A 13,109-nucleotide genomic window follows, 5' to 3' on the forward strand; every position below is an offset into this window, starting at 1 on the left:
TACCTCGGGGAAGACTACAGCTGGTAACAAAACCCATACACTTCCACAAACAAGGTGCACACTGCAATTACCATGCTTCTAGGGAAGCATGTAACCTACTGTAAGGAAGACTCAGGGTGCATCTCAGGGAATACTTCTGTGTAAACCCCCTACCCCAGCCCCAAACAGTCTACAAAGCAAATGGGCAATGAGCTTTTCTTTTAGGAGGAGTGGAGGTTCCCAGTGCTCTTTACTAGTGTGGCAATGGCACCCTCTCTGAGCTGTAGGCAACCCACTCAGGTTTTCTCCAGCGTTCAGCGGTGGTCTCCTGCGCTGGGTCTATGCTGTGAGGAGCACGTTTTAAGACAACAGCTGCCTGGAAAGGATTTGCTCAAGCTTCTGATCACCTTGGAGGAGCCTCCATCTGAGGAAGGGACTCAAAATTCACGCCTCCAGCAACCAAGGCAATGCTACGGGTAAATTGTAGCTCCAGCCTGTACTTGGGATACAGGCAGAAAGTCTAGGAAGAGAACACGGGACTCAGGTATGGAGACATGCCAGAGTCCCAGCCAACCTGTCGCCCAGATGAACTCTGCTGGAGCTCTTGCTACTGTTTCCTTCTTGCTGGGCCCTGGGGGACTGCAAAATTCCTGGAGGACAGCCCATTCTCTTCCAGCACCAATACATTTTGTGAAGTTGTCAGCACCCCTTTAGGTCTTGGCTGGAAAGCAATGGGATCAGAAGATTCCACCATCTTTTCTGCAGCCCCGAAAGGGCTTACATAGCCTTGTCTGAGATTTCTCAGTTACTCTCCTGGGTTTTCCAAATGAGACCGCGCTTGTAACCTGCAGACACAACAGTTCCTGCTTAAGAAACCAAATGCTCCATGGGCTCAGGCAGGACAGGTCTCCATTTGCTTTCAAGAACATTGTGGGAAAGAGCAAAAGTGCTGCTCATTGCCACTACTGCTCTCTTTGAAAGGATACAGAAATAAAGCTTATTTTTTCCCTGAGAGGCTATTTGAGGATTTATCCACTAGAAAAAGTTCAGACTGTTCAAAATTCAATTTTGTCACCCAGTCCCAATGGAAACACAGATATGCAAAGTTCTGAGGTGACTGAATGTGCAGAAAAGGGTGGAGGTTTGACACGTACAGTTTGTCCTGGAACTGCCAAGCACTTGTAAGTAAGAATTCTCTGACAGTGCCTGGTTGGGAACCAACTTGCTTATAGGCAGCACTGACAGCACTGACCAGCAGAAAAACTGAAGGGGCTGCTATAATCCAGAGCGCTGTAAGGAACACCATGCTTTGCATGCATGTTGACTCCCATCAAAATAATTTCTTTTAATGCTTACTGAAAGCATACAAGCATCTGTGGGGAAATAGCAACATTCACTATTCTCAGAGGTAAAACTCTACCTGGCAAAGTACAAATTCCCTTTTGTAGGCAGATGGCTTTTTTTTTTTTTTTTTTGGCTCTGAAGTAATTTTACATTCTTAGCCTTAGACTGCCCTGTAGTGGCAAAGACAAAATTTGCAGCGTTACTAACTACACAGGATCTTTTAACTTTTGTATTTTCAAGTAGTTTGCCTGTCACTAGGAGGGATGGAAAGAGCCCATGCAGATTACAAAACAGAAATGAAAAAAATGAAGTCTGGGACATTTTAGTCTCCAGTGTAAATATAGCATGCAGCAAAAAGCCATTAATGACTTGGAATTTTTTATCCTTTTCATAGGAAACAAGGCAAAAGTGATCACACCATGTATCTGCTCATTTCCAGAAGTGATTCCAGCCAAATTTAACCACAAAAAATGAAAATCTTAAAGACAGCTAATGACCAACAGATTTTAAAACTAGCGGTCTTTAAAAACAACTCAAAGAAAAGTAGGGTTGTCAGCACAGAGGTTGTTACACAACAAAGAAACCACCAGAGAGACTGACCTGGTAAATGCTCCAGGAGAAAAGTCTCAGTCACATCTCACATTGCACCTAGAGAAATCCTTAGAACCCTGTACTGAAATAGAAACCAGGCTTCCATAGCGCTGGCACTTGCTACATAGAGCGGCTAAAATTTTCTTCATAGATCAGCTATCTTTCCCCCACCACAGAAATGAGCTCTCTAAAGGTAGTATTTTGAAGACACCAAATTTCTGATGTTTCATTTTCTGTACATCCCTACTGGTCCCTGCCTTTTAAGCTGCAACACATAGCAGCACCAAACGGTGACACCAATTCTACAACTTTAGGTACCTAAGATGCTTGCATTCAGATTGATGGTGCAAGAAGAGGCCTCAGAAGGGTAAGACAATTACTGTTCATTAACAGAAGCAAAAATAATGCCAAATACAATTTCTGCATACAGCAGCAGGTGTGTGTTACTCTAATTGTACTTCAGGTATCTTCAAGAGAGCTGTCCATCTCTCAGCTAATCTCCTTCAACTACCTTTGCAGTGACATCAGATAAACAGGCACTTTGGAGTGCAATTCAACTAATCTCCTTTGGCATGAGTTGAATGAATGTTGAAAATGGCTATTGCACTCCATTTCCTGTAGAAAAACCTAGGACTACTAGCTCAGATATGGACATCTTTTTTGTGAAGCTTGAAATTTGAAGACCTCCTACTATAGGTATACATCTAGCATACATGTAGATGAGATGTATATGGTATACATCTAGCATACATCTGAGGGATATATACACTAGCTATACATCCCTCAGAGTTCAAACAATGTGAATAAACTTCATATCCTCACAGCTGATGGACTGCTTAGTGAAAAGACATAACAGTGATGAACTGAGACTGTTCTAATTCACACGCAGCCCTACTAAAATGAGACTGGTGCTGAACTAGAATGAAAGTTTCTCAGAGTTATCTGAATCGTTTTATGATGCATTATTCACCTTCAGCTTTGCTCTGGCAGGCAGAATAAATTTTTGCCCCACCTTACATGTTGGCTCCTCCAGACGGAACCTTCTAATATTTCAGTTTTTTGGGAGCTACAAAGAAATACCCAAAGTATTTGGGAAATACATCAACTCACTTCCTATAACTTGAAAAAAAAAATCCTTCTCTGTTAAAGTTCAGGCTCATCTAGATAGCACATGAATAAGCACAAACCCCATGTTGTTTGAAATGCATTTTTAATCATTCAGAGAAAATAAGCTGATTATAAAACAATCCAGAGGGCTATGCACTTAGGAGAAAGTTCACTGTACTTTTGTACACAAATAAATAGAGTACTGTTAAAAATAGTCAGAGAATGCATAGAATATAGTAACTGGGAAAAGCAAAGTTTAAAAGTAGTCAAGGAAGATGAGAGCAGTGCAGAGTCCCTTTGAATGCAGTTAGGTTTCTTCGCATTCATTTTGTTGTTAAACTGATGGCCCTTCCGATACAGTTGGAGTGCTCTCGTGATTTTCTTCTATGCTCAGAGGCTCACTGGACTGTGGGATGTTGCAATGAGTGTCCTGGCAGCTGCAGCTTTCCACGTATACATACTTATGTTGAATCGAGCGCCCAGACGGGCATTTCAGTTCCACTTCCCTCGTGCTAGTTTTTGCTTCCCTGCAGCAGGAACAGCTGTGCTCCAAAGAATTGGCCTCAATAGAGTATCTGTTAAGGTGGAGAAAGACAACATTACTTTGTGCTAGAAGCCAGTGTACATAGGAAAGAGTGAAGTTAGATATAGAACTCTGTGAGAAGTTTGGTATAATATGTAAAAAAGCCATATTAAGGCTAATGCAGGTGTCACACCAGCCACTTTCTTATAGCTACTAACACCACCCACAAGGCATTTGTTTTCTCACTTCGTTACTGTATAAAAATCATTCATGTTTGAAACTTCCTTTAAAAGACAGATGTGTATTTCATTTTATATGTTAATTCTTGAGAACCACTTTTCGACTTATGAACATCAGGTTTGGCTGCTCTCTGGGCTCATTCACATTACAAGAAATAATCCATGTTCTCTTGTGATGACTTCTGTCCAAGATGGTCTGACAAAAATGACAGACAAGCCATCTCTTAATGAATGAACAAACCTTATCATAGCATAAATCCCAATGCAATCCAATACCCTTTTCTGTTTTGCATTAAAATTAATCAGCTCTTCAGTTGTCCATGATTTTGTGCCCATGAGTTTGAGAGCTGATAGTTTCAGGTCTAGCATTCTCTAGTCTACCTATGTATTGTTCCTTTTATGCAAATAATGTCAGTGACAGAATTCAAATCTCATTGTCCAATCAGTTTACTTACAGTGAGAAAGTTCCACATGTTCCTTCACATTCAGTCATGACAACCCTCTCCACAGAACGGCAGTTCTTATAGACAATAAAGTCTTCCCTTTCACGGACAGAGCACGGTGTGGGACTATCCAGAGGTATACCTAAGGGGAAAGATCAGAGCATACGTTCAGTGAAATAGCTCCATAAGTTCCCTGCAGTTCAGCACACTTGGCTTAGCTAGTGCACTGAAAAATTGTCTTAAGTGGTCTTTCTGCTTCAGTTTAAACTTTCCCAGAGAGACTGGGCACTGAATGCTTGGAATAACAAACATAAAGACAAGAGTATCTATTCAAATACTAACATATCGGCCTCCATGATATGGGCTAATATAAGAAGAAAATTAATTATCTGTTTTGTTGATTCAGGTATGCTGACATACTTACAGGTTTTGCAACAACCGTTAGGTAAGAATGTAATAGTTCCCTAAAAGAACAAAAAAGACAGGAAAATAGTATTATTTTCATTCCCTGTATTAAAGAGGCTTTTAGGCAAATAACTGAGGAGAGAAATTCTCCATTGGCTGGAAATTAGTAGCTAAAACTCTAGCATCTGAATAAACAGAATTGTCTATACCAGACTTGAAATCTATCAATTTACAGATGACCATAGAAATACAGGTTATGATTTAAAGGAAATCTACAGTTATCATCATGCATTTCTAACTCAAAAACAGTCCCAGAAAAACATTTTATCAGAGACTTCTATATTTGAATGGTGCATGGTGTTACTGGCAGCCTACTGTCTGAACAGCTGTGATATTCAAGAAAACATGGCTCTTTTTCAGACAGGACCCCACACAAAGCAATCAGCAAGGACTTTTATCTCAGTGCTGACCAGTTTTTTTTTTGGCTACTGACGGAGAGATGCTAGCAACAAGCTTTAAACTGTAAGCCAGGTATCTTATTTTATACACTCTGTAGGTTTGTACATGGATGCAGTGAAAACCTGTGCCCTTGGGACAGAGAAAATTTGGAGAACAATCATCAAAATTTAATGTGGCTTTTGTTGCTAGTTAGGTGGCTGCACTAAACTGAAGTAATTTATACATTAAGTAGAGGGTGAGTTTTCCACATTAACTTACAGGTTTGCAGCTCTCCGCATTGAATGCTGGACAGGTAATCTCAGATGTGGAAGAGATAAGCTGGTTGTGGAGACTTGTACAACTATAAATGGTGCAGTTGTCATAAGGATCTTTTACAAACTCTCCAGGCTGCAAGTGAAATACAAAATGTAATAAGAAAAGCTGAAGGGAGCTCAGGCAGAAATTTTCATGTCTTCTGACAACGACTTTCATATTGTTTCCCACTCAATTATTTTTAGGTTAGCAGCCATTTTCAATACTGATTTTTGTGTGTATTGCAGTATGCCACAAGTGGAGAGAATCTTCAGTTGTCCATGGGATTTCCCTTGGAAGAGAAATAAACCTCTAAAGCATTTAGAGCACATTAGCGATATTAACAGTCATTCATGCCAATGGATTTTGCCTAGGGAAAACTAAATAGGGGCAATAAAGTTGTTTCATATGCAGGCTTTTCTAGCATTCTTCAGTACACAGAAATTAAATAATATAGAAAAGCTCAAGCTTCTAGATATCACAAGAAATCCTTTGCTATTGTATTACTGACTTGTCATTTCAGAAAAAGCCTTCCAGAAAATTTGATTTTGTGAATCCTTCTTTCAGGACAAAAAAAAAAAAAAAGGTAGATAAGCTTTCCTTTAGGTGAGCTGCTGACCTTTCAGATATAAAGTTACACTAAGCCTTATCTCTGCCAAGGGGATGTTCACTCTCTGAAATGGGGAAGTTTACAGATTTGGTAGAAATGTAAGATGTAGAACATACTTACACTCAATATGAGGTTGGAACTGTGTGATGCATGTATAATACACTTAGTCTGCACACATTTTCCACAACATTCACCTTTCACTGATTGCCGTTCATATCCCTAGATATTAAAATGAAATAAAAATGAGAGCTCTGATAGATGCATTGAGGAGAAATAAGTGAAAACTCACTAACCTGTGAATTGATTATGCTTAGTAGTTTACTCTAGAATTTTGCCTTTCTGTGCCTGAATATCACTGACTCCACAAAACACAAGTAATAAAAGTAGGCTATAGATGGAATCAATTAAAGCACTATAATAAATATGCCTAATAGCTAAATATCATTCCACTAAGTGCTCTACAGAAATTTGTTAGCTAATCCTCCCAGCACGAACTGAATACTGTTCACTACATTGCCAAGCTACATCCAGTAGATTGCTCAAGGACAGTCAGTTTCCAAGCCAGAGCTGGATTCTGGATTTCTGCTCCCTATCCTTCAATTATGCAACAAATTGGTCACAGTATTTTTCATGTACGTGTGTATTTTAGTTTTGTTTGTTTGTTTAAGTGTGTCACTTACAGGTTCACAATATGTGTCACATGGAACATGTTCACAGGAGATGACATTCAGTTGAGTGCTGATGTTAACTTCATTAGTGCAGAAGCAATTCTGACACTTATCAACAAAGACTGAGGAATTAGGCTGTAAATTTAAAGAAACAAAGGTTCATGTATTAATGAGATATGATGTGTGACAGACATTTCTTAATTCCCAGAAGCCTTTAAACCAAGCAATGGAATAGGAATCCATCATAAACACTACTGGATAGGTATTTAGCTAGCTGGTTATGACAACATCATCAATATTGAACTTAATTTAGTATGTGTCTTCATTGAAGTCCTACACAGCAATGATGAACTCAGATATTAAAAGCAGAGAAGTCAACATATACAATAAATCAATTACTAGACTCAAAAGAACTTGTTGGGAATCTAAGTCCATTCAGAATAACCCTTCTTTACAAATCTTTTCATTTCTGAAAGCAGAGTCTTAAAACTGAAATAAAGTGCTGACCGTAAGTGTGAACTGACTTTTAAAAATGTATACACACTTTACTCTAAAACCATATCCCTCTCTGGTTCTGACATTTAGAAACAATTCTACAGTCTCTCACACATGGCAACATTTTCAGAAAATTTTTAAACTATGCTGAGCTGATAAATCCCTGACAGGAATCTGAAATTTTCTAAAATATTCTTTCTACTGGATAAAGCTCCTCCTAGCACCTCAGTTAAAGTATGCTAATTGGTCTTTCAGGCATTTTCAGAAGACTTTTGAAACAGGAACTTACCAAGAACTCAGCATTCTGATGTACACAAACCCTCTTGGGAACTGTTAACAAGGAAGGAGTTAGGCGGTTACATCAGGGAAAAAAAAGTCTTTACCCCACTCTAGTCACACTCATTTCTTCCACAATGAATCACAATGCTTATGTTCAAATACATTGGTTATTTTCCATTTCTAGTAGCAGATAAGGCTTATATAAAGTAAAAAAAACCTAATACTTCACATGCAAAAAGGGAGGAAGATTTGGCCCAATATACGTAGTCCAGTTCATAGCCAAGACTGTTCACCTGACAGTTACGAGAAGTCGCCTGTTTCAATTACTAAGAATAAAACGGACTTTGTAAAGCTATTTTCTTTTGGGCACACTAACAGGGACATTTTTCTAGGTTAAACTGAGACCACAATCTCAGTTAGTTCTGTAGCTTTTCTTACAGGTACTTACAACCAGGAAAGCTGCACTTGAACTACCAGAGCTCTATATGATTTTGCAGCTGTTTGTCATAACTATGGCAGTAATAACCAATGTTAATGGTAACCAATTCATGCAATCCAACTGGGTTATTAGCTCTTTCAATATTACATACAGTCTCATTAAGCCTGATACTAAATTATGTAATAATTATATAATATATAATGTTATTCATTGTAATATATTTCCAGAGTACTTACCACACTCGTACACAGGACAGCACTGATCACTGGGAATATGAGAATAAACTTCAAATCCCAGTGTACACTTGGGGGGTTCAGTTGTGCACAAGCTTGTATTGCATTCTGAAAAAAAAAAAAAAAAAAGAGAAACACAAAGTATATTAAATCACGGCTAGGAAGAGGCATCTCTCAGACTCCCACCTGAGCACTTAAGATAGACTTTCCACTGCTAGGGAATATTCCAGATCCTCCCCAAAGAAAAAAAATTGCAGAAAAAGGACACATTTTTCCTAGTGAATCCAGGCACTGGATGGGGGGGGCCTACACTAGTTTATAAAACTTCTGGTATGTAATTATCAAGTATAAGAAAAGTACCACATTTTTTTTGCAGAGAAACAGTGAACAATTGTTACAGTACTCTGTCCCAGATCGTAGGCAACTGCTGCAAAATGAAAACCTTACAGCCACACAGAATTCTATGATCTGCATTTTACTTTAATATGGGATTCTGAACTCAAGAACTGTAGATTCAGTTATGCTGAAACCCAGAATCATAAATTCTGTTATGCTGAGTCACTGCAATATTAAAACGCATTTTCCCTAACACTGGACAAACTGATTTTAAAAAGCATGATATTATTTTGTGACTCCCTATTGCAGGTCTCTGGTGCTAAACTAGTTTAGGTTCTCTTTTCTTTTCAGTTCATAAAGGGTAGAGAAAGGCTAGAAACAAAAGTAAAAACTCACTACAGGTGACAATGGGGCAGCAGGAGTCTTCAGGATTGACTTCATTGACCTCGTAGAAGCCGTTTCCATTACAACTCCGCTTATTTTGACTGGGACATTTGTGAGGCTCACATACAATGCCACTTCCACCTTCCAGGCAAATACAGTCCTGACAGTCTGCTGTAAACCTTTCCCCAAACTGTCATTAAAGAAAATAATGTGAGTGACTGCATGGTTACCAATTAAAAAGAACAGAAGTAAAAGCAGGAATGAGAGGCTGGGAAATGACAAAACAGAGAACATTTTTTTCTCCCCATCCCAAACCTCTTCTTGAAATATAGAAGCAAACGTACCTCTCTTGGTATCATATCCAATCCAACACAGCCTGTGAAAATATCAAAATAAATTTCCATTACCACTTATATAACAGTAGATATCTCCACTATATGTTGTATGAATACTGCATAGTCAGATCTATGTTGTATGCATCAGAAGGCCATAACAAAAAGGAAATCAACATGCATCCAATTGAAGTGGTAAAACTCACCGCAGGTGTTTACACAGACATCCACACCAGAGTCATACAGCATTGTACCATTAGGACAGAAACAGCCTTCCACTTGTTTAACTGCAGTTTCATTCTGCTGACTGTATGAGACAAAATGTTCAGAGGAACACCATTACTGTCACAGGCATGCAGAGGAAGGTTAAGCTGGATAACCATTAATTGAAAATAACAGGGCAATTAACCTGCAGACTTGCGATTCAGGGCTTTTTCATGTTTGGTTTAGCCAAATAAAAAGTACAGGCACCCAGATTTAGGATCAAGAGAACAGTGGTAACAAATAGGATAGTCAGCTAAAGACAGGACAGGAGGCTGTTTGACTTCTCTCATCCACTTATCCTTTAGGTATGACTGAACAGTTATATGAGATCTAACAGTGAAGGAACTCTTTACCTTGATTTGCAGGTTATCTCTTTACTAGGACCACATGCTCTATATTCTTTATGTTTGGGACATTCATAAGCTGGAATAGGAAAATAAAAAAGAGGAACAGCTCAGGAAAAATATCATAGAAAAAACCCATGACCTTATGCCAAGAAATTAAACACTAGTCATTTTCCTATGTATCTTTGACAATCTTGAGAAGCATAGAGATTAAATAGTTACCAGACTCATGTCTCTGAGTGGGATTACTTTATACAATTTAGCCAGAGGTACAGCACCATACTTTAAATTTAAGGAGATAAAGCCAGGAGTCTATATCCTGAATACAACTTTTTCATAATTTGGGTCTCTTTTGTATAAGTTCTCAAAGAGGAGTGTATTCCTATCCTCCCATCCTCTTCTGATTACACTAAATACATGAAAGATCTGCTACTGCCTGTAAAATACACAGTTGACTCTGCTAAAAATAAAAAAATAAAAAAATCTACTAATACAGATGTTTCTGATACAGTAACTGGATGCATATTTTTGCAGGCTCATTTATCATTTCCATTTATAAAAATGTTACCTGACAATTACTTGAGGAAAGCAGCTATTGTAATTTATTGATATCTTCATTGCTCAGAAAGCAATATGGCATCATTTGGACGTTATCATAGAATCACAGAATGGTTTGAGTTGGAGGGACCCCTGAAGATCATCTAGTCCAGCTCCCTGCCATGCTCCCTAGCATAGGCTTTTCCCATGGTTCAAACTGAAATAGCTGAAATAGTTATACAAGCTTCCCTAACAGTCCATGATAAAACAGCTAAATACTTACAGCAAACACCATTGGTATGACTTCTCCAGTCAATGCAGACATTTTGATCAGCGCAGATGGCAGCATAGATCTGCAGACTTGAGCATTCCAGGTCTAAGCTGGGAAGTGCACAACTATCAAAAACACAGGCTGCATAGAATCTATCAGGGTTAACAACTGCATGGCACTTCTCGAACACCCTAGAAATAGAAACATGCATCGTTATTAGTTATTGAATAAACCATGAATTCTCCAGTGTGCTTAGCATATTATAATGTGGCAACAGTGACACTTAAGGAGGTGTGAACAAGGACTATTACTGAGAGATTTCTACTAAGAGCACTCGACTAGATTGTAACCTATCAACATATTTTAAAGAATTCTCCCCTCATCTACAAAACACCCAGGCACCACTATTTTCTGTCCAGGAGCTACATGATTATTATCAACTGTAGCCAGGGACTACTTTTCAAACTAGATTTTATTCAAACTATTTTTAATTCTGGCCAGGTTCCAAAAATGAAGATCTCTTTCTTCAGTTGGTCTCTGCTGCTAAGTAAGAATAGGAAAAGGCCAGAGCATAGGACAATGAGAGCAGAAAGCACAGAAGAAAGTGAGAACATCAAGAAAGGCTAAAGTAGCAGTCAGACGGTTGGGAGTAAGCTGTATCAGCAAAGAATGACATCTAGAAACAGCAAAAGAAATGGAAGAAACCTACAGAGCTGCTAGATGGAAGTAGCCACTAAATGGAAGAATAGATGGAAGAATAGTTAGAAACATTTTGTATTGAGAAACGAACCCCAGAATTGCCACTTAACTTAAAGATCAAATTCTTATAAGCACCAGAGGACTGTTGGAATATCTACCTTCCCAAAATAAGCTTGCAGATGGAAGATTCTTTGCAAGGCTGTCCTGTGGTTGTGCCAGGTGATTTTGTAGGAATTAGGCCTGGAGAGCATTGTGGTTTGGAGGGATCAACAACTTGCCAATGATCTGCCATGGTTTCACAGTTTTCTGCAATGTTTCCATTTGGTAACCTGCAGTCATCTGCTGTGTTGTTATTGCAAGTACCTAAAACGGGTAGGGAGAGAAAGAATTCACTCACAGATTTGTTATCAAATGCCACTCATCTCTCTGGCACTGCTGTCATTTACTTGTTTGAGGTTTTCTGAGAGTATAAAAACCATAACAGCAAGACTTACCACACTGTCCTTGAGTGTTGTTGCCAAACAGGCTGTAGGGCATTCTGATAGAAAAGGACAAGCCATTGTAGGACACATTCATTTTAAGCTCAGGAATTTCCACTACACGATTTATGCCTGACTCATAGATGCTCACTCCAAATTTTTTATAAGGCAAAGCCACTGTCTGTTTGTTTACAGTCACCTGATAAATAAAACAGAAAAGAGACACATATTTCATTTGATTTTAGAAAACAATCAACTGTTCATTACTTAGCATTGGAGATGCAAATGTAAAGGTAAATAATGTGCATTTAGTTTATAACAATTGTCCCTGTCTTTCCTTTTACATTACTGAAAAGTCAAACTTACTTTCTTGAAGCCAAAGAAAAGGCCTATCAGCCACTAATAAACTAGACTACAGTTTGGAGTTTAGACCAGCAAACACTCTATAGATTTGTTAGAATGACTATGGCATGGAGGACACCCTGTACAAGTACAATATAAAATTCTCCTAAATTCTGAGTGCACAGAGTTTTATCCTTCTTGGAACCATCAAAATCACCAAAATAAAAGGAACATGTTTGTAGCGAATTTTTAAGGAAATAATTATAAGGAAATTGCAGGAAAGCACTAAGCCAAAATCTGTATTATTTATTTAAAGATTTTCCTTGATATACCTATAAAATTAACACTGATAGTTTTACTCAGCAACAACTGACTTAATTGCTTTAGAGAAAAAAAAGAAGTCTATAAGTTGGAATTTTTCTATAATTTCACAGATTTTTTCAATAATTTCAAGAATCACAGAATGGCCGATGTTGGAAGAGACCTCTGGAGTCATCTGGTCCAACTCTCTAGCTCAGACAGGGCCACCTGCTTGTCCAGAATCATGTCCAAGCAGCTTTTGAATAGCTCCAAAGAGAGAGCTTTGCCTAATGCAGTCCATGATACCATTAACCTTTTTAGTGGCAAGGGCACATTTGCTGCAACCTAATTTGTAATATTCCCACACAGTAACATTCAAAACAAACACACAAACAAATCAACCCCACAAAAGCCTAAAAAAAATTCAGTTGTCACCCAATTTTGAATTCCCAAAGTTGGGACATGATGTTTACCAATTAGATAAACACACAGGAGCCCCTCTGAAAAATGAAAAAGGTGACACCAATCTAAGATAGTAAGGATCATTTCTTAAATGCTTAAGCCAGTACTTTAATTGCTATGTCTAGTTTATGTTGTATCCTCCCATTCAACATTCTTTTTCTTTCTTACATCAATGTCAACTGTAAATTAATTTATTTTATACCGTTAACTCTTAGCTATTCATCCATGTTTATGTATTTAGGAGAGATAAGACA

General features: G+C 38.3%; 1 protein-coding gene across 1 annotated transcript in view; it reads right to left on the bottom strand.

The window, feature by feature from the left end:
• Positions 1-3,113: 3,113 nt before the first annotated feature.
• MUC2 (mucin 2, oligomeric mucus/gel-forming) overlaps positions 3,114-13,109 on the bottom strand; it is an 84,100-nt gene continuing 74,104 nt past the window's right edge. Inside the window, exons 63-77 of the mRNA XM_083840293.1 lie at positions 11,767-11,950; positions 11,431-11,635; positions 10,586-10,764; positions 9,775-9,844; positions 9,364-9,464; positions 9,170-9,201; positions 8,838-9,015; positions 8,109-8,213; positions 7,444-7,484; positions 6,672-6,794; positions 6,112-6,210; positions 5,349-5,477; positions 4,651-4,690; positions 4,239-4,368; positions 3,114-3,596 (exon numbers count right to left, since the gene is read on the bottom strand). Of these exons, the coding sequence (XP_083696419.1) occupies positions 3,356-3,596; positions 4,239-4,368; positions 4,651-4,690; positions 5,349-5,477; positions 6,112-6,210; positions 6,672-6,794; positions 7,444-7,484; positions 8,109-8,213; positions 8,838-9,015; positions 9,170-9,201; positions 9,364-9,464; positions 9,775-9,844; positions 10,586-10,764; positions 11,431-11,635; positions 11,767-11,950 (1,857 nt within the window). The 3' untranslated portion in view covers positions 3,114-3,355. The remainder of the gene's footprint in view (positions 3,597-4,238; positions 4,369-4,650; positions 4,691-5,348; positions 5,478-6,111; positions 6,211-6,671; positions 6,795-7,443; positions 7,485-8,108; positions 8,214-8,837; positions 9,016-9,169; positions 9,202-9,363; positions 9,465-9,774; positions 9,845-10,585; positions 10,765-11,430; positions 11,636-11,766; positions 11,951-13,109) is intronic.

This window comes from Anser anser (genome assembly GCF_964211835.1).
Source record: "Anser anser genome assembly, chromosome: 5".
NCBI lineage: Eukaryota > Metazoa > Chordata > Aves > Anseriformes > Anatidae > Anser > Anser anser.